The sequence below is a fragment of the Pristis pectinata genome, chromosome 20 (assembly GCF_009764475.1).
Source record: "Pristis pectinata isolate sPriPec2 chromosome 20, sPriPec2.1.pri, whole genome shotgun sequence".
Taxonomy (NCBI): Eukaryota; Metazoa; Chordata; class Chondrichthyes; order Rhinopristiformes; family Pristidae; genus Pristis; species Pristis pectinata.
The window spans coordinates 33,765,672-33,793,127 of NC_067424.1; the positions used below are offsets into that span (position 1 = coordinate 33,765,672).

The 27,456-nt window shown below is 39.2% G+C and overlaps 1 protein-coding gene across 4 annotated transcripts in view; it reads right to left on the bottom strand.

Annotated features, from left to right (window-relative positions):
• csde1 (cold shock domain containing E1, RNA-binding) overlaps positions 1–27,456 on the bottom strand; it is an 80,623-nt gene that overhangs the window by 36,804 nt on the left and 16,363 nt on the right. For 2 of the 4 annotated variants that reach the window (XM_052034485.1, XM_052034484.1), the window contains exons 3-8: positions 25,749–25,947; positions 21,427–21,536; positions 16,352–16,450; positions 5,862–5,959; positions 1,559–1,640; positions 272–400 (exon numbers count right to left, since the gene is read on the bottom strand). In XM_052034485.1, the coding sequence (XP_051890445.1) occupies positions 272–400; positions 1,559–1,640; positions 5,862–5,959; positions 16,352–16,450; positions 21,427–21,536; positions 25,749–25,947 (717 nt within the window). The remainder of the gene's footprint in view (positions 1–271; positions 401–1,558; positions 1,641–5,861; positions 5,960–16,351; positions 16,451–21,426; positions 21,537–25,748; positions 25,948–27,456) is intronic. The other 2 variants (XM_052034486.1, XM_052034487.1) reach the window with 1 other exon arrangement.

Genomic DNA, 27,456 nt, shown 5'->3' on the forward strand with positions numbered 1-27,456 from the left:
AAGTCACTGAATATTTGAGACCACAATTTTTAGACACAAAAAGACAAAGGGCATGGCAAAATTAGAAACATGGTATTGAAATAAAGGACAGCCATGACAACCAAGGACTGAATTGCAGAGTAGGTGCAAGAGCAGGATAAAGTTGAAATGGCATTGTTTCTTAAAAGGATATCTACATTGAATCCTGGAAATTGCAGGTTTTGTGGATCAACTAACCAAATGTGCAGGTACTTAGTTTCATTCTTTTGCATTTTACTTCAACATAGCTTACATTTCTTTCTTTAATAGTAAATTCCACATCATCGCCTGGCTGCAATGTGTCCAGGTTTCCTTTGAATTCACTATAATGGAAGAAGATCTCTTTCACAAGGTCACCTCTTTCAATGAATCCAAATGCTTCCTGTGAATTTCAGTAAACAATTAGTGTTAACACAATATCCTGAAATACATACAAGATCCTCATACATTAAATGAGCACATGATATTTTTCTGATTAAATTTCAGTTAACCTAATTATGTTGGCTTAACAATAAATGCAACAACCTCCCTTTCCTGACAACTGTACACCTGCATTGGCACAAGCATTTCCCTATTGCATAGAAATATTTGGCCCAATTCAAAGTAGTATTCAAACATCAGTAAGATACACATCCTTATTTGCACAGTCTCTTTGACACTGCATTTCTCCTTTCAAGTCCTAATAAGATCAAACAAGCTAAAAATTAGGTTTTTGATATTAAATTTACAGTATTTCAATCCAAAAATCTGAATATATTTCAAACCAATAAAGAGCAGGGTAACTTTTAAAAGGCATCAATTCTGAAAACTGTAGATACATCTTTCTTCAGGGAGTCAGAGGACACGGTGACTAGACATGAAAAATAAATTATGTCTATGATCAGCAATGAGCCAACTGAATGGTCAAACAGGCTTGAGAGGCAACATAACTTCCATTTCTTATAACAGAAGAATCAATATACTTCTACAGCCTCAGTTACTTTCAAAATTGAGTTATTTTTAAATGATCATTAAAATTCCAGTAGGTTACTGTCAGAGCATACAAATTTACTTAGCCAACCCAAAATGTGATAAGGAAACACAGATCTTCAAATATTGAAGAAACAGCAAATATCTTAACATAGACGAATATTTTCAATATTTGCCATTTCCGCCCCACACCAAACCCCAGGGAATCAGAGAACATTGGGACCCAACATAAAAATGGACTCAAGTTAGATCAATCATGATCTAAATGAATGGGAGGACTGGTTCCAGCAGGCAATATTCTCCACTTCTTGTAACCAAAACTTTAGTCATACTCAGGGACAAAACTAAAAGGCGCACTATATATAACGTCAATTCAATCCAATTTTTTCAGATTCCGATCAGTTCAACTGTTCTTGCATTTCTAAAGAATCAAATTCTTTACTGTTTTGTCCCTACAATTTCAGTTAGGCAAAGATAAATCTGCCATCTTTCTTTCAATGGAAATTTACCAGCTTCCCATATATCAACTGTATCTACCTCCTCCAGGATAGAGTCTAAATGGGAAACATACCTTCATAGCACAAACTACACCTTGACATCGGCCCTGCTTCTTCTTCACCAATACAATGTTGTGAGCGTTTACAGCACCAGTACTGAAAAATACAAAGATTTGTGGTTAGAGATTAAGTATTTTACATAATTACATTTGTTGAGAAGCTGAATTGCCAACTTCTGCTTTATTTTGTACATTCAATTAACCTAGGAATTAGTTCAAAATGGGCAGAAACATACCCACAAGTCATCTGCACACATGCCAATTAAAATATAGCTGATTTTCTGGCACTTCACAAATGTGTAGCAGCTGAGCTAGTGAAGCAACATCTGGGCCAACATTGGTTTAGCCAGCACCTGTCAACTCTAGCATGTGCCAAAGGTGGTGGTCTTTACCATGAGAAATGGAAATCCCATTTGCACTTGTCAAGTTATATACATAGACTCAAAGTTTATTAAAACTACCATCTGTTTCTTTGAATGCAGCTAAACTTTCAAACAATGCTGAGATAAGCATTCAACTAATGAATTGTTACCTCAACATTGTTCCTCTGCAGACAAGTTGAGGGCATGCAGAACACACTCCAAGTTTCTTTGGTGGATCCTGACCACTTATTGTGAAACAGTCTAACCCAGTGATTGCCAACACCCCTTGGGTTAGGTGGGGAATCATAGGCTACAATGATATTGTTGTAATTTAGTTGGCAAGGCTTACAAGTAAAAATTATACTCTGCTTTCTAGCTGCCTCAAGAAGCTAGTTCACATGAACAGGCTACTTCTTGCACCAAATGAAACTGCAGCATAGCATACACAAGAATATGTAAGCAAGTAAGTTTTTCATTGCATATGTGCATATGACAATGAAGCCCAATTTCTAAATAATGCCTTATCCATTAGGAGTGTACTTAATGAAACGGAGGACGAAGAGGCCATGAAGTGTCTTTGACAGGCAAGATAATAGTGAATCCTATCATTCTGCAAGTATATTTGGAACAAGAGGGTAGCTAAGAAAAGAGTGGGTCCTCTTTGGGACCAAAGGGGTAATCTGTGTATGAAGCCAGGGGATGTGGGCAATGTCCTAGAAAAATACTACTCATCCATATTCACTAAGGATGAGAAGGCTGGCACATCTTTCAGGAAGAAATATGCTGATAATCTGGAGCATGTTAGTATTAAGAAAGTGGGGGTGTTAGAGGTCTTGAACAGATAAGGGTGAATAAATCCCAAGGATTCAGTAAGATCTATCCCAGATTGCTATGGGAAATGAGTGTTGGGGCCTTAACATTTTTTAAGCATCTTCGTTCTCTACAGTTGAGGTACCTGAAGACTGGAGGATAGCTAATGTTCATTTAGGAAGGGCAACAGGGATAAAGCCAAGTAGCTACAGGCCAGTGAGCCTTTATCAGTGGTAGGGAAATCATTGGAGAAAACCCTAAGGAACAGGATTTATGTAGATTTGGATAGGGTGGGGCTGATCAGAGATAACAAAGTTTTGTACAGGAGAAATCCTGTCTCATTAATTTATTTGTTTTTTTTAAGGTGGTAACAAAGGAGATTGAAGGCAGCAGAGCAGAAGATGGTGTCGATATGGAGTTCAGTAAGGCATTTGGCATGGTCCTGCATTGTAGAGTGGTCAAGGTGGCAAGGGGGTAGGACATATAGAGTAAATGGTAGGGCAGTATGGAACACTGATGAGAGACCTCAAGTTCCAAGTATGGTTGCCTGAAAGTGGTAACCCAGTTAACAGGGTGATGAAAGCATATGACATGCTTGCCTTCATAGGTCAGCACAGAATTAAACAGCAAGGATGTTGCATTCCAACTGAAAACACTAGCCAGAACTGTATCCAATACACCAAGTTTTGATCACCATACTATGGGAAAGACATGAATGCATGAGAGAGAGTGCAGAGGATATTCACCAAGGTGTTGCCTGGATTGGAGGACTTTAATTATAGGGAGAGAATAGATAGGCTGGACTCATTTTCTTTGGAGTAAAGGAAGCCGAGGGGTGACCTCAGAGGTATTGTTGGATTTGACTGTTTTAATTAGCTTTTTAACATGTATAGTGTTTAATACACCTCAAGTGGCTGCACAAGGAATAGCCACTTGCTAGTTTATTGGTTCATCCATCAGGTGAATGTGTTTTTTTTCATTGGTTAGTTTGGCCACAAGTATCTAACAGGTTTCCTGATTGGACTATTGTTATTTAAAGAGCATCTCTTATCTCAGGTATAAAGGGTGCCACTTTTCGTTAATCTCCCTTGCTCTTCCTCTCCCCTGGCCTGAGCTTTTTTGTTCCTTTGTCTCGGCTCAAAGCTAGTGCCATGTGCTCTGCAACTGTTTCTTTGTTTTAAACTTTTCCAATAAAACTTTTAAGCACCGAGTTGTTTTCAACTCATTCCTGGACTCCTGAAGAACCTGTGGATTCGAAGATAACCAGATCCAACAGTATACAAGACTATGAGAAGCATAGACAGGGTAGATAGTCAAAATTTTTCCTATGGCAGGGGAATCAAAAGGGCATAGTTTTCAGGTGAGAGGAAAAAGCTTTTGAGATCTCAAGGACAAAGATATTTTGTTTGTAACAAAAGTGGTTGATCTCTGGAACATGCCACCAGAGGTGGAAGAGCAAGAGGAATCTGTTACAACCACAGTTAACAGGTGTTTGTACAGAGTGTTAAGTGAGCAAGACACGGAAGGATATTGCCCAGAATGCAGGCAAATGGGATGAATGTAGATGGGCAAGGTGGTCAGCATGGATGTGGTTGGCCTGCTGCTGTGCTACAAGACAGATTCGAAATTGAACAAGGTGACCAGAATGTCAACTCAAAATGGCAAAATAAAACTGGAGCCTGGCAAATGATTTAGGATAGCAAGATGTCCAAATATCTAGTGTGGATATACAATAAAATAAAATTCAAAACTGAGCTATTTGAGTTCCTAGAGATCACTGTTTCTGTAATGCAATACTGCACCAATATGACCTTTTAAGTAATATTGTATTTGTTATGATGGAACTGTTTTCCTGGGAAAATAAGGGAATTAGAATTGTTTATTTGGAGGTAGGCTAGTTCACTTGAATTTACTGGAGGCTAAATTCTGGAACAATTTGAATTCCATCAGCTGGGGAATTTAAATTCAATTAAATAAACCAGGAATAAAGCTAGTATCAGTACTGATGACTTTGGAACTACCAACATGGTTGACTCTTAACTGCCCTCTGAAATAATCTAACAGATTACCAGTTCAGGGAGAAAATTAGCAGTAAACTGTGGATGCAAACCTTACCAGCGATATCCATGTCCTGTGAATAAAAACAAATAACCAGATCTTGCCAGAATTTTATCCCATTCTAAGCAGGATATGCATTTGTCCTTTAGAACTGGGGATGGAGCACAGTAAGTACATTGGGTAATTATGCATATGGAAGTTTTTGATTATTGATCCAAGATTTAAATTGAAGTAAACACAGAGCATAAAACTACAGGTGCTAGAAATCTGTAAAGAAGACAAAATGCTTGGGACGCACAGGTCAGATAGCATCTGTGTAAAGAAACAATTAACATTTCAGGTTGATGACCTTCCATCAGAACTGGAAGAGTGAACAAAACAGATGTGCAGGGGCTGGTAGGTGGTGACTAAGATTTCCCAGATAACACTACTGTGATTGGTGCCTAAGAGAACAATGAATTATTGCTGATCTGGAGTTCAGGTATGTTTAACAAGCATTCATCACCCCTCAGACTAAAACAGCATGTCACACTATCTTGGTATGCACTCTGGCACGCACTCTGGCACAGATATTCCCTTTATCCTTTCCACCATCCTGCCACTCCCACAACTCAAAACATTGCTCACTTATAGGTATCATAATACCATGTCCTTCTCCAAAAAAAAACCTGCTAAGCATCTGCAAGATTTTCTGTTGAGGTTTAACAAGTAGAAGCCATGTGTTTAAAATTGAAGCCAGTTTGAAAGAACGAAGGACAAATGTTAAAGCAATTGCCATGGAGTAGCACAATACAAGTATTTTATGTTCAGAGCATGGGAGATTTATACAAAATCATTTTGATCTTTCAGTTATATGGTTGACCTTTCAAATGAAGACAGTGAACTTTCACTGCAATGCCATTGGAGAGCAACCTAGCTTAACAGCAAAACATTGTTCAAGAGGGAGTAAGCATATTCTTGAAAACTATGCATGCTATCTATTCAAGACATTGTTTCAGAATATAAGGCTACATTTGGTTTGAATTATCAAGCAATGAGTCTGATCACAAAAAACACCAAAGTTAGTAAACCAAGTTGACCATACATACTGTTTGTTTGTTTCCATGGAGAAAGAAACTTTATCTCCTGTTTCAAGTTGGACATTTCCATCAACATCTTCAGGTGTATATGTCAGATAAAACACTTCCTAAACCAAAAAGCAATCAATTAGATCTGGTGGTTTAAAAACAATCAGAGCAAAATAATTAAAAATTAGCTTGTTAAAATAGTTAAACTACAAATTTGTATTTTTATGCCAAGATTTGTATGCCAAGACATTGAATATTTATGAATGAGTGATTTTTAACTAGCCAATGGGAAAGTACACAGCTGATGCTAATCCATTTTTCACCAGTTGGTTTAGACTTGCAATGCTCCATATTGAAGATTTCACTAGTCAATATAGCTCTAAAACATTTTTTTTTGCCAATTAGATTTAAATGTGCACATGACCAGCAGTGACAAAAGTAGTCTCAATCTCATCTAAATGCAGGGATAATCAGCCAAGTGCATTCTACCTTTACACAAATATCTCAATCTACAGATGGCCCTGGTCAGTCAGAAAGAATTCTGACCAACTGCTCCAAACCCAAAGCACCAAGGCCAATGGCATGCTGAAAGCTCCTAACACAGCATAGGTGGGTGGGGGGGGGGGGGGGGGGAGAGAGAGGAGGAAAACAAATTGAATCTTGCACTTTTCTCATCTCTATAATGTGGTTATTAAACTGATGAAACACCAGTGGAAATGCTGGTTTAACTTCTAAAGAGATATTTACAGAGGGCATCACCACAATTAACTTGCCATTAATTCTCTCCCTTGCCCCCAAACCCCTGCTTTTTAAAGAACACTTGTCTGTCATAATACCTTATAATAAACAAGCTGGCAAAATGCTTGATTGAACTCTTGGACAAGCTGCTATAACATTTTGTATTCCTTCACCACCGTATGACACCTCCAAAACCATAGAGTAGAGACCAAGAAATTAGTATGTGGAGATTGAGAGGGGCAATAAAAGCAAACATTTTTAAGTCAATTACAATGTTTGCTTCAATATAGAAACCACACAGAACAGAGATAAGAAGCCACTCAAAATTTAAAGAAATCCCAGTTGAGTACCTGAAGTATTTTGAAATTAGCAGAAAACCATAAAATGCAAAGTTCCCATTTTCCCCAAGTTACAGCACTGAAGAGGGCCAACAAGATACCAAGTTTACCAATCTCCTGATGTTGCAAACAAGTTGTAGCCTTGAAATGGTACATATTATTTAACACTCAAATGAGTATGTTTGAGGGTACAGGAGTCTGATGACAGTAACTCCTGTACCAAATTTCCCCAAAGCTCCTGCATTATGGTGGTAAAGGAAAAACATTTGCTGTGTGGAAAAAGACATTACCCGCATGCTCAACATATTACACAGAAGTATTATGAAATTCCTCATAGGTTAGTCTCCCATATACACTTGGGTTTAGCTCTGAATTTGCCAATTAAGAGTTTTACTTACTCTTGTACATGATTGCTTCCCCTATAAATAACATGCTTCAAACGATAACAGTATCAAGGGGAAAATCCCAATTCAGCCAAGGGAAATGGGCAGACATTCTATAGGAACCGTAGTTACAGTAATAATTATTCCCTGCAAGACAAGCCTGGCACTAGAGATGCCTAAAGCTATTTACTTAAAGACGATAAAAACAAAATGGCAGGTAGTAGTGTTTTAGGGTCCTTTGAGACTGCACTTTTGATCTTTGGAAAGACTATAGTGATTTCCGAGTGATCAGTGGACGAGGAATTTAACTGCATTGAGTTTACAAGTGGTCTTGTTAACAGGTTACCTATCTGTCTGTACTCCCATTGTATGCCACCTTTAAATGCAAAGTTAAAATCAAGAAATGGATTTAACTCTTAGCACAATTAGAAAAGGGCCAACACCAATCTCTTGCACTCAAGCTGTGCCTGGATATTATGGCATGTTCTCAAGTGCTACCTCCATAGAACAGCACGGCACAATACAGGCCCTTCAGCCCACAGGGTTGTGCCGACCTTTAAACCTCACCTAAGACTATCTAATCCCTTCCTCCCACATATCCCTCCATTTTAAATTCCTCCATATGCTTATCTAGTAATCTCTTGAATTTGACCAATGTACCTGCCTCCATCACTGTCCCAGGCAGCACATTCCATGCCCCAACCATTCTGGGTAAAAGAACCTTCCTCTGATATCTCCCTTGAGCTTCCTGTCCATTACCTTAAAGCCCTGCCCTCGTGTATTGAGCATAGGTGCCCTAAGAAAGAGACACTGGCTGTCCACTATTCCTCTTCATATTTTGTACACCTCTATCATGTCTCCTCTCATCGTCCTCCTCTCCAAAGACTAAAGCCCTCGCTCCCTTGGTCTCTCTTCATAATGCATACTCTCTAAACCAGGCAGCATCCTGGTAAATCTCCTCTGCTCCCTTTCCAATGCTTCCACATCTTTCCTATAAATGAGGCGACCAGAACTGGACAGAGTACTAAGTGTGGTCTAACCAGAGTTTTGTAGAGCTGCATCATTACCTCGCTGGTCTTAAACTCGATCCCACGACTTACGAATGCTAACATCCCATAAGCTTTCTTAACTACCCTATCCACCTGTGAGGCAACTTTCAGGGATCTGTGGATATGAACCTCCAGATCCCTCTGCTCCTCCACACTACCAAGAATCCTGCCATTAACTTTGTACTCTGCCTTGGAGTTTGTCCTTCCAAAGTGTACCACCTCACTTCTCCGGACTGAACTCCATCTGCCACTTGTCAGCCCAGATCTGCATCCTATCAATGTCCCTCTGCAATCTTCGACAATCCTCTACACTATCCACACCACCACCAACCTTTGTGTCATCTGCAAACTTGCCAACCCACCCTTTTACCTCCTCATCCAAGTCATTAATAAAAATCATGAAAGGCAGAGGTCCTAGAACTGATCCTTGTGGGACACCACTAGTCACAGCCCTCCAACCTGAATGCACTCCTTCCACCACAACCCTCTGCTTTCTACAGGCAAGCCAATTCTGAATCCACACATCCAAGCTTCCCTGGATCCCATGCCCTCTGACCTTCTGAAGAAGCCTACCACATGGAACCTCGTCAAACACCTTACTAAGATCCATGCAGACCACATCTACTGCACTACCCTCAATCTGTCTGGTCACCTCCTCAAAGAACCCTATCAGGCTTGTGAGACATGATCTGCCCTTCACAAAGCTATGCTGGCTGTCCCCGATCAGACCATGATTTTCTAAGTGCCCATAGATCCTATCTCTAAGAATCTTTTCCAACAGCTTGCCCACCACAGACGTAAGGCTCACTGGTCTATAATTCCCTGGACTATCCCCACTACCTTTCTTGAATAAGGGGACAACATTTGTCACCCTCTAATCCTCTGGTACCATTCCCATGGATAACAAGGACTCAAAGATCCTAGCCAACGGTTCAGCAATCTCCTCCCTTGTCTCGTGGAGCAGCCTGGGGAATATTCTGTCAGACCCTGGGGAATAATCTGTCCTAATAATTTCTAACAGCTCCAATACATCATCTCTTGATATCAAGATGCTCTAGAACATTAACCTTACCAACACTGTCCTCAGCATCATCAAGGCCCCTCTCCTTGGTGAATATTGAAAAGTATGAGGACCTCACCCACTTCCACAGCTTCCAGGTACATCACTGACATTAAAACACTGGCCCGTGGTCTTCTGTTGTTCAAGTACGGTAGTGATCTCTCATTCCCCATCAATATCTAAAATGAAGCTTTCAAACAGATTCTCCTCACATGCATCTCACGTAGGATATCAATGTCAAGATTCTGCCTCTTCTTCTGTTCAACCAAGTACTGCTCTTTTACCAAAGTGTTAGGAGCAATTACTAAAACAGGTCAGATGTACTCACAGCAGGGAAGATTCAAGAATACAGCATTTCCTACAAGTTGTCAAAATCCATAGCTAAACAAACAAACTGCCTTACAACAATCCATTGTTTTGAAAATCTCCCTCTGCTGTCCTACCTGCATTAAGAAATCCATGAAAGTAGAGCCTGAATAAAGCAAAACCAATTTAACAGAACTAAGCATATCTGGAGTTTATGATCTCCTTGCACAATGATAATCTACAACACGATACTACATTCTGTATACTGAAAAAACTGCAGCTTTCATAGATAACGATGTAGCATTTCAAGAATGCAAGCCAGGTACCAATAAGAAAAGTTTCTTTCACTTTGTGACAGAACAACTCCACTAAAAGCTAAAATCTTTTCAATTACAATTTTTTTTACTCACTACATCAAGTTGGGAGATAACCTGAATTCCTTCAATATTGTCATGGGGAGCTAAATAGTCATGATTTGCATTTCACTGGAGCTAATAAGTTTGACAACAAAGAAACAGGAAAGGAGAAATTACCTTTAGCAAAAGTCTAAACAGATAATTAGATGGCTTCTAGAAAAAAGTAAAAATATTTGAAGATTGGTAATATTAAGTTAACTGTTAAAATGTGAAGTCACTTCTAATGTTTTCTGCCATTGCATGACACTCCATTACAACTAGCATGACAGTATTTCTTGTATACTAATAACTTGCAAATCAAATTATGGGTGGCACTGAGTGGAAACTAGGAACCTCTCCACAGGAGCCATAAAGCATTCAACCACAGGATATTACAGAAGGTCCTGGTTTAGACATAGGATTGGAATTTAAAGGTAATGGGGCTTGTTCCTGTGCTGTACTTTTCCATGCTCTGTTTCAATAAAACATTGAAGATGCTGTCAATCTGAAAAACAAAATTCTTGAAATACTCAAGTCAGGGAGCATCTGTGCGGAAGGTTGAAGATTCTTCGCCAGAACCAGGCAAGGAATATAGAACCAGGCAAGGAATATAGAAACGGTAGTTTCAAGTTACAGTGAGGATGGAAAAGACAAAAGGGAATATCTATGATAGGGCAAGGCCAAGTCAAATGGCTTAAATGGGGATAGTTGGAGAGTGATTATGCTTCTTTGCCTGTGTTGCATTACTAATAGCAAGGCCCTTCGTACTTCCATCCATGGCACTTTGGATACCCTCCACCACTGAAGTTTCCAGTTACCTAGCCCTAACTGGATCACCCTTTACCGTGGATGTACACTCTCTACATTTCCATCTCAGACTAGGAAGGGCTAAGCACCTTCTGGCTCTTCTTTGAACCAGTTCCTCTGCAGCAACACTCATTTAGGCCTGGCTAAACTTGTCCTTTCATTGAACTTCAACTCCACTCACTTTCTCCAAATTTAATATGCAACTATGGGAACTCTGTGCACTAGCAAGGTCAGAGCCATCATGTCCTCATTTTCCACTGCTGCAGTATTCACATTCAAAGGAGCATCCTCTGCCATTTCTACCTGTTCCAATGAGATTCCAGCAGTAGATGCATTCCCCTCCCCTTTCAGCATTTCAAAGGGACTGTTCCCTTCATGAATCCATCTGCTCTTCCATACCCAACCATTCACCATTTTTCATGTCCTTTCAACTCTTCCCTTCCCACTATCCAGGACCAAGTCTTTACAGGTGAAGCAATTTACTAGCACTTTTCAATTGTGTATTGCATGTTCAATGCGGTCTCCATTACATCAGAGAAACAGATTAGTCAATTGCTTTGTGAAGTGTTGTATTTAATCTGCAGGAATGACTATCTGTTTCCTGTCACCTACCACCAAATCTCCATCCCACTCCCATCTGACCCATGACCTCCTGCGCAGTTATAACAAGATCCAAAAATCCTGAGGGACAACACCTCACCTTCCACCTGGAAACACTGCAGCTTTATGGAATCAATATCTAATTCCCCAGCTTTAGGCAAACTGCTTTCTGTCTGTAAAGACAGAACAAGCCATTACTGCTTCAACCCATTTATGATACTGGCTCAGTTGCTTTCTCCCTTTTGGAGAAGTCTGACCAACTGGGCATGTTCCACAGCTCCATAATTAGCAATACACAATTAAGCATAATCACTCCAAATGCCTCATTAACCCATATGACCTGGCCTCATCTAACCACTGTATTCCATTTATCCTTTCCTTTTACTACCTTCTCAGCAACTATCTGGAGTTTGTGCAGGCTGGTAAATTAATTACTGTAAAGTGCTCCTAGTGTGTAGGTAAGTGGTAGAGAGAGACTGCATGCATGCATGCAGAGAGAAGTGAGTGTGTGGGGAGAGGTAGTGGATGGGAATGTGGGAAAAATGGAGGATAGGAATAGCGTGAAAGTGGGTTGGTGTGGACTTTATAGGCCTGCTTCCATGCCATCACCATGACCCTAGAACTTCAGCTACCTTTTTAGGTCTTTGCCAGTTCTGATGGGTCTTCAACCTGAAATATTAAATGTTTCTTTTCATAGATGCTGCCTTACCATTGTTTTCACAGATTTAAACCAATGCCCTTAATATTTTGTTCATAGAGATATATTAACTGAACAGAATGCTTTGATCAAGAGATTATCTGAAATTTTCATAAAAGTGCAGACAAATTACTATGCTGAATGCAGACTACTTGAATCTATTGCAGAGTTCAGCAATAACTCTGGCACATGCACTCATCTCCCTACAAGGAACCATCTTTACCAAATTGAAAACTGTGCTGTCTTTTCAGCACATTAATACAAAGCAATTTCCAGATCAAAAGCATCAATTCAGAAATCTGGCCAGCTACTTCCCATTATCAATTGCACTTGCACAAATTTTCCATGTCAAACAACTCCCAGTAACACTGGTATGTAAAATTTGATCACGATGATCAAGTGCACCTACTGCTGGTGACAACAACACGCTGCAAAAGGACAGATTAAAGGGGTCTTCAGATGAGGTCCTAATCCACACTAGACCCCTCTTCAAATGTTATTGGTGTTTCAGCCACCTTAACTATGTTACCATTGCCACCTCTCCACAACACCCTAAACCCTACCACAGCCTCCCAGCTCACAATCCTTGCCCAATCCAAACCCTTATCTGCCAATGAAATACCATCCTCATATCCAATCACTATAAACCTCACCTTTTGATTGACAAATCAAATGTTCCCTTATCACCAACCATGCACTGATTTCACAGCCCATCCATCTACACTTTCCCAACAACTAATGGTATGATGTATGCAAACAGCAGCTGACTCTTGCTCAAACTTTTCTGATCCAAGACCAACCCCTATCAACACCCCAACCCTCTAAATCATCCTACACTTCCCTTACACACAAATCGCTTGTATTGGATTTACAGAAGTCTTTTGTGCAATCCCCACCAGGGCCTTGGGTACCTGATGGCAGACCCACTGTGGACCAGCACAGAACCAATTAGCACAAGGGCATTACACCTGTGCAGCACCAGTGAAATTCTAACTACTAGTTCCTTCTCCATTCCTTCATGAAAAAACTAGCAACTCAGAGAATTGTGTTTTCATGCATCCCACTGACTTGATGAACACACCACATCATTACTGTCTCCATAGGCAATGCTTCACGATCTATAAAGTGAATTGTAATCCCAACCAAAGAATCCAAAAGCAGGATATTCCATTTCATTCTACCTTAGAGCTACTAGATGCAAACAACAGATCAAATGTCCTCCCTGTACTGGGGATTATCCAATAATCAGCAGACCCAAGACTCACTACACATGTAGAACCAATCCAATTGTTCTCCATTAATATATTTTCTTCTCGTATTATACTATAATTGTAATGACAAGACTGTTCAGCCCATCAGATCCATTATAGCTCCCCCTCCCCCATTTCTCTATACTCCTGCAACTTAACCTTTCATATTCCCACCAATTCTCTCTATTCTTTTGCTATTAACCTATATTAATAGATTTTAATAACAGACAATTAATCTACTAGCATATTTTTGGATGAGGGAGGAAACTGGAGCACCAAGAAATTTAGAGTCATGGATAGAATGTGCAAACCCCACATAACACCTGAAGTCAGGAATGAACCTGGGCCCCGAAGCCAAAGCAGCACTAACTGCTGCACCAAAGCACCCTACTCTGTCCGAATCTTCCAACAAATTATACTTAAACAAATTCTTCTACTTGCTTTTAAAAAGGTGCCATAACAAAATTAAGCACAGCAGATACCTAATGAAAACCTCGTCTACCAGAGTAAATCTAAACACTGCAATGCACTGCAAAACTCAACTAAATGCATGTCAATTAGGCAAAGGATCTATACCAGAGTTACGAGCATCAAATTCAGATATGTGGAATGCCATTTTACATCAAGTCATTCATAGTTGAAACTCCATTGTATGCCACCTTTAATGCAAAGAGTAAAATCAATAAAGAAATGGATTTAACTTTTAGTACAATTAGAAAAGGGCCAAGACTAATCTCTTGCACACACTAGCTGTGCCCGGATATTATGGCATATTCTCAAATGCTACCTCCATCATTGACATTAAAACACCGGCCCATGGTCTTTTGTTCGAGTACAGTAGCAGATATCTCATTCCCCATCAATATCTAGTTGAACTCCAAGAATAAAGCTTTCAAACAGATTCTCCTCACACCCACTCCCAACAGTCCCCAGTTTGGGAGGAGAATTTTGGCCAAAGCAACTCTATACTCAAATTGTCCAAGGAATGTATGCACAAAATACTGAAGGTAACAAACCTGCCCTTAAAAAACAAATTTTGCTGGTTATTTCTCAAACAGAGTAAAGCACAGAGGCCAGCAAGAAAATTTAATTATACATTTGGAAATTGGAACTTGGCAAAAGGAGAATTTCACAAAAACTTGGCAAAATTCAAGGCAGGAAGTTTAAACTAAACTCAACATCAGCAGGATGTACATTTATAGCTTTCCAACATTATCCTATACAGGTGAAATTAAATTCGCAGGAACATATGGGGAGAAGCAATCTAAAGAAATCAAGTGGATTTACTGGATTTTCTCATGGTATGTAGAGGATAATGCAGAATGAACTAGAAAAACATTAAAACATTCAGAAAAACAAATCTAGGGCAATTCTGTCCTTCCAAAAGTAGTTGAATAGATGTTGAACTCTATTTGATTTCCCCATTTTTACCTTGTGACAATGGAGCAAGAATCTTTGAAGGTTCTGCTGTTACCAAATCCTGAAGCAAATAAATCAGAAACCTTTTGCAATTATGACTCTCACGCAAAGCTCCAATTAATGTCATTACAACAGTTTCAGATACCGCTGCATGTGGCCAATCAGTGAAATACTTAAAGCATTGTCCATAATGTATTGCAGTTGATGTTTTAAGTTCAAGAGACCAACTTTGAGGAAAAGCAGACATTACACAAAGGAGAATCTTCAAATTAATGCAAACTGAAATGAACTTTAGTTATTCTGGTTTACTAACTTTGGAATATTTACTTGAAATAATCCACAATATTAGAATAAGATTGCAAGAGAAAGATTTGAAGTATACAGCTTTAAGGTTTATAGAAGCCAACCACTCCCTTTGAACAAAATACAGTATCTGTGCCCCCTGCAACCAAACTCCCACCCCATGCGAGTATGATAGTCTAATCTTTTCACCACTGGAAACTCTTCCAAATGAATTGACAGAATCTTCCACTTCAAACAAACAAGGACCAAGGAGCCAACTGCTAGCAAGATTAAAATATTGTGCCCAAATAAACTTAATGATTTCAACATCACCCAAAAAAACTATTATAGGCACTTAACCCTTTGTATTACTTAAAGCTGTGGCAAAATTATGTTTACACAAGACAGCTTGGGCCAAAAAATCTGACCAAAAGCACAAAATGCAAAATAGCCCACATATATCATGACAACCTTACCTAATGCTGTCAACTTGTACACCTCTGGGACCCAGAAGTTCTCAACCCGCGTGCTTATCCCTCCAACCCATCTACATCTTATTTAATACATGTATAGAAATAGATACCGTCCCCTTAAACCAGTACAGGGTGGTATCTTGCAGCTTGTTAGAGGCACCATCTACAGTCAGAAGTACTGAAATCAACGTTGTTAACACTCTGCAAAGGATCCAGTGTTTTTCCAGGGACTGAAACGAGCAGTTGCATTAAATTTAGAAAGTGAACATCTTCCAGTTGTTTAAAGTCATGCACAGCATTCACTGAAGGAATGAGCTTGGAGCCAGAATCCTGCAGTTGTAGAGCTTGATTAATACTTCAATCCTACATTTGGACATTTTCATGCTTTTGGCAAAAATTGTTGTTCCTTAATTTTACATATTACTAAGTTTTAGACTAGTTTTGCAAAGGTTAAACTATTTAAAACTAAAGTTAAGCTCTGAGGGAACAGTTTTCCATGACCTTTGTTCAAATGCTACCTAAATGATAAAAGCCAAAATTAACACAATTAATGGGGTGTGGAATTTGAGGCAAGAGGTTACCCATATTTAAAGGAACCATCTAATTTAAAATCAATCTGGCTGACGTATGCATGCATGCCTAAACTCAAGTGCCTGTATGGGCCACCTACCTGAAAGATCATTTATTACCTGGAAAGACAAAATCCAATCTTACCCCATTGCGTTCATAGCACACACTGCCTGAAGTCTGACCAGGAGATGAAGGTTTCAGCCCAGATTTGTTCTCAAGGTTAAGGGGAGCAGCACAGACAACCTGGACATACCATGACATAACAAAGAATAATGTCAGGAGGGTACATGAAGGCTTTCCAGGGGTTGAAAATGCCACTGGTCAAAGGCCCCAGGTGTCTAGTTTTGGGTTTAGACCAGCAGAAAATATTTCTCCAATGTCTTATGAATTGGTAGAAAAAAATGACATTATAGTACCAGATTTCTGCCACTATTCTATTCATGTTACACATCTAGCAGCAGTAATTCGGTACTGAAACTATCAGACCTGCAATGGCCTGACAAACTGATTAAAATTCCAGTGTCTGTTTCCAAAACCACTACATCTAACTTTTCAACCCCTGATTTCCAGATGATTTGTTGGCAAAAAAAACAGTTCTCTTACAAGGTCAAACTTTTTGTTGTAGACAACAGTCAAAACATTTGATGAAATGTTCCATTAGAGAAAGGTAACTTGCACACAAGTGTAGTTTCATTGAAACAAGATATTATCCTCCACATACCATGGGGGAAGAAAGAAAATCATGATGCAATGGGGTAATCACTATTCATCTGTCCCTTTAAGAGATTTGCCCTTGAGCATCCCCGATTTTAGTCAGTCACTCTGTCACTGGTGGTTATGCCTTCAACTACTTAGTTACCACTTCAAAATCTACCTTTCATAAGGTTTAGGTCATCCACTCCCAATTCCTCATGAGGCTTGGAGTCACATTTTGTTTTAATTATGTTGCTGTAAAAGTGTCTAGGATATTTCACATGAAAAGATGTATACACTTGATTATTGAACTCCTTTTCCAAGTTACATGCAGAAAAACTCTTCAAATCCACTTCAAATGTTTATCATTAAATTTTGAAAAGGGTACTTACATTAAGAAAGCCAGAGCAGATCAGACTGAGCTTCCTAGAACCAGGAACAAAGTACAACAAAATGGAAAGCTCTCTCAAGAACCTGATTATTGAAGCAAGGTCTAGAACTGGTTCGGAGTGGTGAATAAAGGACCAGTAAGTTGAGTGCAACTTCAACACAAAATAGAAGTTTATGAGTAATTTTTTTCATTATCCTCCACACACCATGTGCATTTCCACAACAGAACCTCAGAACCAGTGGAAAGACTATTCTGCTAACCAAATATGCATTCATCAGCAGCCAAATCATAGCATTTAGAGTATATAAATAAGGCCATTCTGGTCTACATTAAGTAACAAAGGTAGAATGTTGTTAAACCTAAAATTCAGATACTGCAGGAATTTAAGTGTTACCACAAGAAAGGTTGCTCTAACCTCAAACAAAACATCACAAGTAGTTGGTCACTCACCCTACAGGCTGACACTCAAGCCACAAGAATGACACTTCCCCACATTTGATATGGTCTTGGCTAATGAATAAACAAACCCATATTAAGACTCACACTAATCTTCCCCCTTCATAATTTTAGTAACATAGATTACCCATTCAGCCTCACTACTGGAGTACAGAATGCAGTTTATAATTCTTGTGCCTCACAATGGAAGTGTTCTACACCATTTTTTAAAAAAATATAAACACTGCAGACCACAAGACATTATGAACTGCACACAAGGCAAGCTCATGATATTGCCAAAAATGAGAGATCATTTCTCTTCACCTAGTGAAGTATTGGATGCCATATTCAAATCAAACATGTAACTGCGGACCAGTTAAACTGTTATTTTCAATTATCAAATCGAGAAAGAAAATAACAAATGCTGTTTCAAGAACAAAATTGGAATTATCCAATTTTTCTGCTCTAGATTATTCAAAGATTAGAACTCTGAATTCCTCAGATGAATAGGTAGGAACCCATCTTCCTTAAAAAAGACTAGCCATTTTCCCCCTGCAAAGTGGACAGATTTTATAAGATCACAAGTCATAGGAGCAGAATTAGGCCATTCTGCCCTGCCATTCAATCATGACCGATTTTTCCCCCTCAACCCTATTTTCCTGCCTTCCCTCCATAACTGTTGACTCCTTTGCTAATCAAGAACCTATCAACCTCAGCTTTAAATACACCTAATGACTTGGCCTCCACAACCATCTGTGGCAATGAATTCCAGAGATTCACCATCTCTGGTTAAAAAAATTCCTCCTCATCTCCGTTCTAAAGTGACATGCTTCTATTCTGAGGCTGTGCCCTCTGGTCCTAGACTCATTTTGGATTGTCTTTAGTTACTCAAGACGTCCAATTTTAATTGCCTGCACTGATACAATCTCAAGTAATCTGAAGAGCAATACACTGATTTAACAAAATTCAACTACTTTAATACCGTATGTACAGACCAACTGACAGCAGGGCTAAAATATTGTGCACAAATAAACTAAATGATTTCAACTGCACTCAGAAACATGATTGAATCTCCAGACATGTCCCATTTGCTTTAAGGTCTGGTTGTTTGGATTCCTTCCTCAGGATGAGTCTCTATTTTCACAAGCTAGCTACTCACAAATAGTGAAATACAACTTCCACCTGCCCAATTATTGGTGAGGGAATTAAAGTCAAGAAGAAGGGGATGAGAAGGGTATTAGAGACTGCATAATACAATGCACATGCAAGATTGCCACATCTGTCATGCAATTACCCTCTTCTTGCCAAAACACATGGCAGATCAAGTGGGGCACTAGTTGAAGCTACCTTATTACTCTCACCAGGTACACTAGTCTTATATAGGGCTACTCAGATCAGCTTTTGTTTCACAAAAGTTTGAGGTGGTCATGGGGAAAGAAAAGGAAAAGATAGAAAGACTGGAGTTAGAGTATCTGATTGAAAGTCAAACTAATAAAAAGCTTGTTTCAACAAAAGGGCAACTCCATTGGAAAAGTTCACTTATTCTCTGCATGACTAACAGATAAGCCCAAATGCTATAACTATTCATAACTGCATTCAAAATAGCTGCAGACTACAGAGCATCCTCAGCAAGACAGGGTCTATGATGTTCTAACCCCAACAGGCCACAAGTTTAAGAAACTTAAACCTTTTTTGTTAAAAAGAATGGAGATACAATAAGTGCCAACACTGGTAATGAAACCCATCTGTAAACCTATTAACATTACTAGCAGCAACACCAAATATTAGCACAATAGCCATACACCCAAATGCAGCACATAGTCCGACAGTATAGAGCAAGTTACTGTGCCCAAGTCAATCCTCCAGAGTTCTTCCTCTTGACGTACTCATGTTTTCCTCAAAATAAACGAGCACAGATCAGAAAAATTGGGCAATGGAGGAATTCATCACCTGATTTATTGATGTCATTTGCAGAAACATACTTTTCCTCAGCCACAATCATTTCACTTCATCAGTGGAAGTACAGCTTAAATAAAAACAAGAGTTGTTTGCCTGAAGGCATTTGAATTTCTGTATACACTTCCTTGATGTGATTTTCACAGCAAGTCTAAACATGCTGCTTTACATTGGAGTTCAGGAAGAGAATTTGACCAAAATAGTTCTCTGTGGATGTTAGAACTGCTTCCTTGTGAACAAGCTCTGCATGTTCTGAAATCTAAAAAAAGAAATCTGATTGAAGGGCCATGGCCTTTGGTGCAAGGTATCCAAGATCCAAAATAATAAAAAGCCAGGCAGTGGTAATTAAACAGCACTGAAGTTTCTCCCCCACCCACCCCCAAAAAGATTCAGATTACACCAAAGATGCAAGTTACTTTGTGCTGTGATGCCAGGAAGCAGTGTAATGAGTTTCAATCTCAAACTAATGAGAATCTTAATGTACATGTGAAGTTATATAAATAATCCTTTAAATGCAAGGAACAAGAGGAATTTTCCAGGGAAAATCTAACCAGGTGCACACTACATAGGTGTAAACAATACCACCCAAATACTAAAGAGCTTCTACAGATATGACAGTAATACTTAAAACTGCTGATAGTTAAGAGGCCATTTTGCTCCAAGTATCACCTGAAGGAAAGAGCTTTTTGCATCCACCTTGAAGAATACAAGAAACTAATTTTTTTTAATATAAAAATCAGACAGCAACACGACAGAAAAAATGCGAAAAGATGGAGGAGCAAGAGGGACAAAAATGCCTGCGAATCCAGTCATGGTTGTGCCTGAAGGACAAATGCAATATTTCAGAAGTTGCTTGCATTAGAAAAGCACAAATTGGATGAGTGAAGATCATGCACACAGAGCAGCTAAAACTGGTGGAAAGAATGTTCCCTAGGAACTGAAAAGGAGGTTCAGAAAGTCAGCACATTGTCAATTCTGACTTTTCCATCAACTCAAATTCTCACTCCAATTGTGGCTCATTAAAAACCATGAGCAATTCTGAATTAGGGCTCCAAAAACAGAAGAGCTGAAAAATCAATAAGCATGATTTATGTATGTTGCAATACACAAGTCCCATCCAGCTGAAGACTATGAAGTTTCAAAATTGCATCCTCAAGTCTAAGCCCAACAGATGACAATTAATTTCAATACCACCAGGTGGGAGATGCAGACAAGGTATTCTCTCAAAGGAGCAGGAATTCAAACATCAGCATTCCATTGGATTTATTGACTTAAGGGAACTACATATGGTATGTGGAGAACAAAGAATTTAAAGTATTGACCTTCCTTCACCCACTGCCCATCCCCAGCATTAATATTTTGAGATTTGAAAAAGATCAGGCTTCCTGCATGCTGTTATCAAGAAAAACTCCAATCCAGTTTGAAATTGGCAAGACAATTGTTCCAAAAGTTATCTATTTCAATTCCTATTAAATAGAATTCAATTCAGGTTGGAGCAGATAATGCATTGCAAATTTAGATTTTGAAATGTAGTTTTACAGAACAGTAAATATTGTTTACAGTAACTCCAAGGGTCATTAATACAGCACAAACAGGCCCTCTGGCCCATGGGGGCTGCGCTGACCTTCAAGCACCTGTTTACACTAATCCAATTTTATATTCTCCCCACATTACCATCAACTCTCCCCAATAGTTTTAAAGATGTTGGTATTTCCCCAGGTCTGGATGCAGCAATGAGCTTTACCTGACCAGTGATCCTTTCTTCAGGCAAAATTTCAGGCTTCACTTTCAGCAATTTCACAGCAATCGGTTTTCCAGTCCGTCTGTCAGAGGATACTTCGAATTCCACATCATCTGCAGATGATTCAGATTGGTTATCATGGAGCTCTTATTAGGCTAGACATGAAATTGTCAGACTGCACAGAATGTTTTAATAAAGACAGATTCACCTGCACCTCCCTTAATATAATCTACTGCATTCGGTGCTCCAAGTGTGGCTTCCTCTACATTGGAGAGACCAAACACAACTAAGTAACCGTTTCGCAGAACACCTGCGCTCTGTCCATAACCGCAATCTCCATCTCCCCATTGCCAGTCACTTCAACTCCCCCTCCCACGCTATCACAGATATGTCAGTCCTCTGCCTCCTCCACTGCCAGGAGAATTCCAAGCGCTAACTGGAACAGCACCTCATTTTTCATCTTGGAACCTTGCAGCCTAACTGCATGAGCATTGAATTCTCTCAATTTAAGTAATTTCCATACCCCTCTTTCCCACCTCCCCCTTTTCCTCTCCTTACCTTTGACCCATCCCCAGGTGGATCTGCTCTCCCCTCCTCCTGCCTATCACTCACTATCTCTTGCCTGCATCTACTTATCACCACCTTATACCCACCCCACCTCCCCTCTTGTCCACCTATCACTGCTCTGCTTTTCCCTCCTATATATTGGGCTTCCCCTTTTCTTATCTTCAGTCCTGAAGGGTCCTGACCTGAAGTGTTGACTGCCTGCTTTCCTCCACAGATACTATCTGGCCTGGAGAGTTCCTACAGCACTATAGTGTTTTTCATTTTAAAAAATTTGCAGTGCTCTGTTATCTTGCATTCAGATAGTTAGTCTATCAAAAACAGGCAGCAGGAGTGCATTACATCTCAATTAGAGCTATTTTGCCAAATAAAATGGATTTGTTCCAATTGCCAACATTCTACAAGTTATGACAAGTGGGGAAATGTTTTAATCCAACTCAGCAGATTTGCATGGTGGGGGAAGATTATAGATCAAGTTGCTTACTGACCTCCCAACCCAGCAAGGTCCACTTCTGTCCCATCTGAGCATTCACATGCTAAATGAACATGGCAGAGGGTTCCTAATAGTCAAGCATTGAAGAGAAAATTGGCTTCCCATTTGACACCAAACTTCCCAAAAAAAAGCCTGGAATTGACCCAGCAATCTCCAGGGAAATACAAATTTCTTAAAAGGGACAAACTGTAACATGATTAGGAGAAGGCCCGGGATCCATAGGAGCATTCTGAAGGCTGTGGCTGCAGAAATGATTAACCTCCCACCACCAACATTATCCACCCGGTGGACCAGTAAAGGAAATCTAGGGAGCATGTTGGCACAATCCAATCTCCAAAACCAGAGTGCAGATCCTACTCTAAACATAGGGATACTACATTAGCAGACAGATGTGTCACTGACTGGGAAACCATATTAACGGGCACAAATCTATCACTGCATAACATGGGGATACTGTATTAGTGACTTAAAATTGTTTAAATTATCAACCCTGCAATGATCTACCACTTTTTTTTTGGAAAGAAAATCTTTAGGATGTGTATGTGAGCACAAAGGATTCCCAGAGTGGATGCTGCACTATTTAAAATGACTAGAGGAAATGTGTACAGCAACTTGGCTTTTCCTGTGGGAAATGTTTGCCTCAAAGTGTCAACAGCTAGTTTTTTAAAAAAAAAATCTCAATTCGTGTGGATTTTCTTTTTCAAATTACATGGGAGCACTGCTTTCAGAACACAAGAGCATGGTAAACATTGAGGAAAATTCTGCAGAAGGTGGAACATAGCGAGTTTTCTGGCAGAGTGAGGAGCAGAATACCAGATCTTTGAGGGGTGGGGCACAAGCAGCAGTGGTGCATAAACTGCTGTGCAACAGGGTGGACCCAATTAGAGACACCACAGCAATGGAAAGTTCCCATGTACAGGCAAGGTATCTTCTCTGAAGTACTGCACTGTGGGGAGCTGTAGTAGCAATTGCCAGCCCCTTAAAAGTAATCCTCAGCCTTTATTTCACTTCCACCAAGTCACCACATTTTAACCCATTACTGCCCTGAACTCAGTCTGCACCACAAACCCCAGTCCTTGAATCCCATCTCTTTCCCCAATATCCACACTCCAAACCCTTTCCTAATCCATGACGCTTGCCCAGAGAGAATGCCTCAGATGAAGAGCACAGTAGGCTGCATTCTGAAACACCTGTTCACATGTCCTCAGACAGGAGAGGGCATAGCAACGGGGGATAGTGGACTCATAACTACTGCCAACCCAATTGACATGTCACATCCAAATCATTTTGCTTCAGTATTGAGTGACGAAACTTTTGCACAGGGCCTTGTTCTTCCCCCAACCCCCCAGTCTAACATTGGCCTCAGCTGTTAAATAACAGTGGATAACTTCGTAATCAACAATAAAATGGCTTAATGAGGGGGAAAAAAAATCATCTTTTCAGAACACATCTCTTCTTAAATCATGGGATTCAATGGGAAAAGGGTGATAGGAAAGGACAACACAGGGCTTGCCTTATTTCCAAGAAAGCAAGGAGTGATCTCACAGGACAGTAGTTAGGTGAATGGCTGAAAAGTTTTCCCCAAGCCAGAATGTTATAATGTACCACGTACAGAATTTTTAGACTGTTTTATCCAGAACACAGACACTGTAGTATAGGTTCAGGGAGAGGAGATAAATTTATATAGATGAGAATATAAAAGGAATATGGTTATGGCACTTAAGGGCCAGTTGTATCCACGAGTTCTGCAGGGCAGTATTCAGAGGTATTTAGTTGCATGATCAATAATGTTCCTTCCATCACATGGTCACAAGCTTGTTTATCCACTGATTGCAATGTTCAGTTCCATTTGCAATGCCTCATGAAAGATTCCATGCCTGTAGGAATCAAGACCTGGATAACATCCAAGCTTGAACTGATGTGGTCTGAATCTTGACAGTCAGATAATGACCAACTCCAACAAGAATAGTCATTTCCAAATATTTTCAATAGCATTATCATTGTCAAGTCACTCAGTGGCCTGAGGATCAGCTAAAGTCTAACTGGATCAATCACAAATGCCACAGCATGTCAAAGGTAACATTCTGTGGCAAGTAACTCTGATACCTACAAGTTACACCAGGAGCATGATGAAATAGTCTCCATATGCCTGAATGAAGCCAGTGGCCATACATGCAGCTAAACAGCATCAAGGAAGGTCATTTCCTTGACTGCGAATCTATCCCCTCCCTCCACTCAACATATTGTGGTTACACTGGATGCTAGCTACAATTCCAAAAAAGTTTAAAAATCAATTCTTAAGGTGAATGAAAATCTTAAGCATTCTAATTAGATTTTAAGCATAATTTATAAAGACAAGATCTTTGTATTTACAAAGTCCAATTTCTGACCTTGAGGTCCACTAGATTAAAATTTGCCTTGTGAAATGTGACGTTGGTTCTTTCTGCCCAAGACTAAAACTGAATGCGGCAGATGCCTTGACTAGACATACAGATGCAGAGCTACCACCCAGGAAAATAAAGCATACTTATTAACTTGCAAAGACATTTTCCCTGCAGCAATTAATGGAGAAGCTTGGAAAAAGCCCCCAGGTTAATCCTTCAGTATAAAAACCGAGTTTGCAGTTATTTGTACACCATTTCTCATTTAAACACAAAACTTGGTTCTTTGAGGCAATTTCCAATGCAATGAGTTTTATTATTGTTTTCCTTAAGTCACCATTCTACAGCAAGTCAGCTTTGCCATTATATTTTCTTATCAATAACTAATTTATATTTATGCATTGTCACACATTTAGACAGAATTCTGATTTATGCAGAAAACTCCGCCAAAACAAAATCCTAAGCTCATTTGTGTAATACAGATTTACTGTAAAAGAACACTACCAATCCCCATTCTGTGACCAGTCAATCCTATTACAGAACAATTGCAGCTGATGGAAAGCTGGCACTGGATGTCTCAGCAGTTTTCATTGGGGAGAAAAACAACAGTTGTGCTCTCATCCCTTTGAATGTGCTGCCCACGTGCAAAGTTTAAAATCTAGATTTCAAAATGGTGTGCATTGAAAAATATCCAATTTTAAACACTAGCATGGCCTTCACATTTCAGGAAAATACTTGCTAATTTAATTTCAAGTGAAAATTAGTCCCACTCATAACATTACTCCACTTATGTAGAGCAAAACTACAAAACAATTTTATCCTTGCAGAAGTTCCTATAAAATAAAGAGCTGGAACATCATACATATCAAGCAGCGACAATTTCTCACCTCCCACTTTGAGGTCTTGGAGATTACCACTGTATTGTGAGCAATGGAAGAATAGCCTGGCTTGACGTTCAGTGCACTGGATAAAACCATACGATGACAGCAGCTTCTCAATAACGCCTGTTTCACGCAGGGCTCCTGAGGTACCATTAGCAAAACCAGAGTGGCCATTGTTATGCAAGAGGTTTGGATCAAAGCTCATCTGTGATGAGGATATAAAAGATATTTATGAATTTAACAGAAAGAGCACCCTGTAATCACTACAAACCAAAGCAGACCAATTGTGTAAACAGTGATAATGATTGCAGACAGACTAAATAATACTGATCTAAACCACTTAAGTTTGCATGTTTAATAAATTTCATCGAGTCACACATGCTATTCAAAAACATAGGCTTATTTTTAAAAAGCAATTTGTGTGGGGTGGGAGAAAAAAGTGAAAGTACACTAAGTTGATACTCTTTGATGTTCTTCAATTACCTACTACGTACCAAGTTCTTGGTTAAACATATACACTACAGCATGTGGCTGGTTGCTTTTGTTACTAGGATGTAATAAATGTTGCTTTATAATAAATTTAACAATGGTATAAAAGTATTTACTGCTACATAGTTGTGTCAAATATTTCAGGAAAAAATTCTTTAAAGCTAATAAAGCTGTTGAGAAGGTGTCACTCAAGGGTGCAAAAAAAAATGTGGATTACTCTCAGCATTATAACATTACACATTAAGTTCGAAAGCTTTCAAGAATCAAGATAATTTAATCTTCACAGCAGAGAATCAAAATATGTTATTCTACCCAACAGGCAGCCCAGAGTGAAGATTAAAATTCAGCTTATCACAGCATTTGAAACAAAGTGACTTAGGAACAGATGAAGCAAAAACTAAAAAGGACAATACAAACAATCACCATTGCAAGTTTGGAGTTAATTTGAATTCAACATGCATTCTATTAGCAATACAAATCAGCTTTGAGCATCAAGAACTATTACTATCCAGAAATACTTCCTTCTGATAGGCACCCAAGTTGGCCCCGCCATGATAATTTTTCTTTGAAGCCGTTAAGATTGTTATCTAATACTTGAGAAAGCCAAAAGATAGCAGGATGCAATAGTTGAATGGTACCATTTTTTGAATATTTGGGATCATTTCCATTTCTTCATGCTAAATGGGACTTAGAACTTCAAAAGTAAAAATTGGTATAATTTAGGCTGATATTGGTTTTTCAGCCCAGGTTTTTAGTACAGTTCAACTCATTTTAACACTGAAAAATCTATCAAAATCATTAACCTCTCTATTCTCTTATCTGATGGATTTCGAGTGAGCTCATTACATTCTACTTGCTCTAGGATGCAAAGTACCTTTGGACACAGTGCTCATGCAAGAGTGTAAGCCATACAAGGTATAGATATTTTTGTTTTGCTCCAAGGAGAATCTTTGAAGCCAGCAACATCAGTCATGGTCATAAAATAGCTATGCACTCCAAATAGTGCTGCCTCACAATTCAAATTTGAATTTACAAGACAGAAATGGCTGACAAACTCATTTACATTACCAGTTACAAATTTAATGATGCTCTGACTCCCTAATAGTCAAAAGCTCATGGTTTAAACAAAAAGCATTGAACTTTAGTCCATGCAAGTGTATTTATAACCCAAGTCAACAAACTAATGCTGTTACTGCATGCTGTTAGCACACAAGATTAAATACCC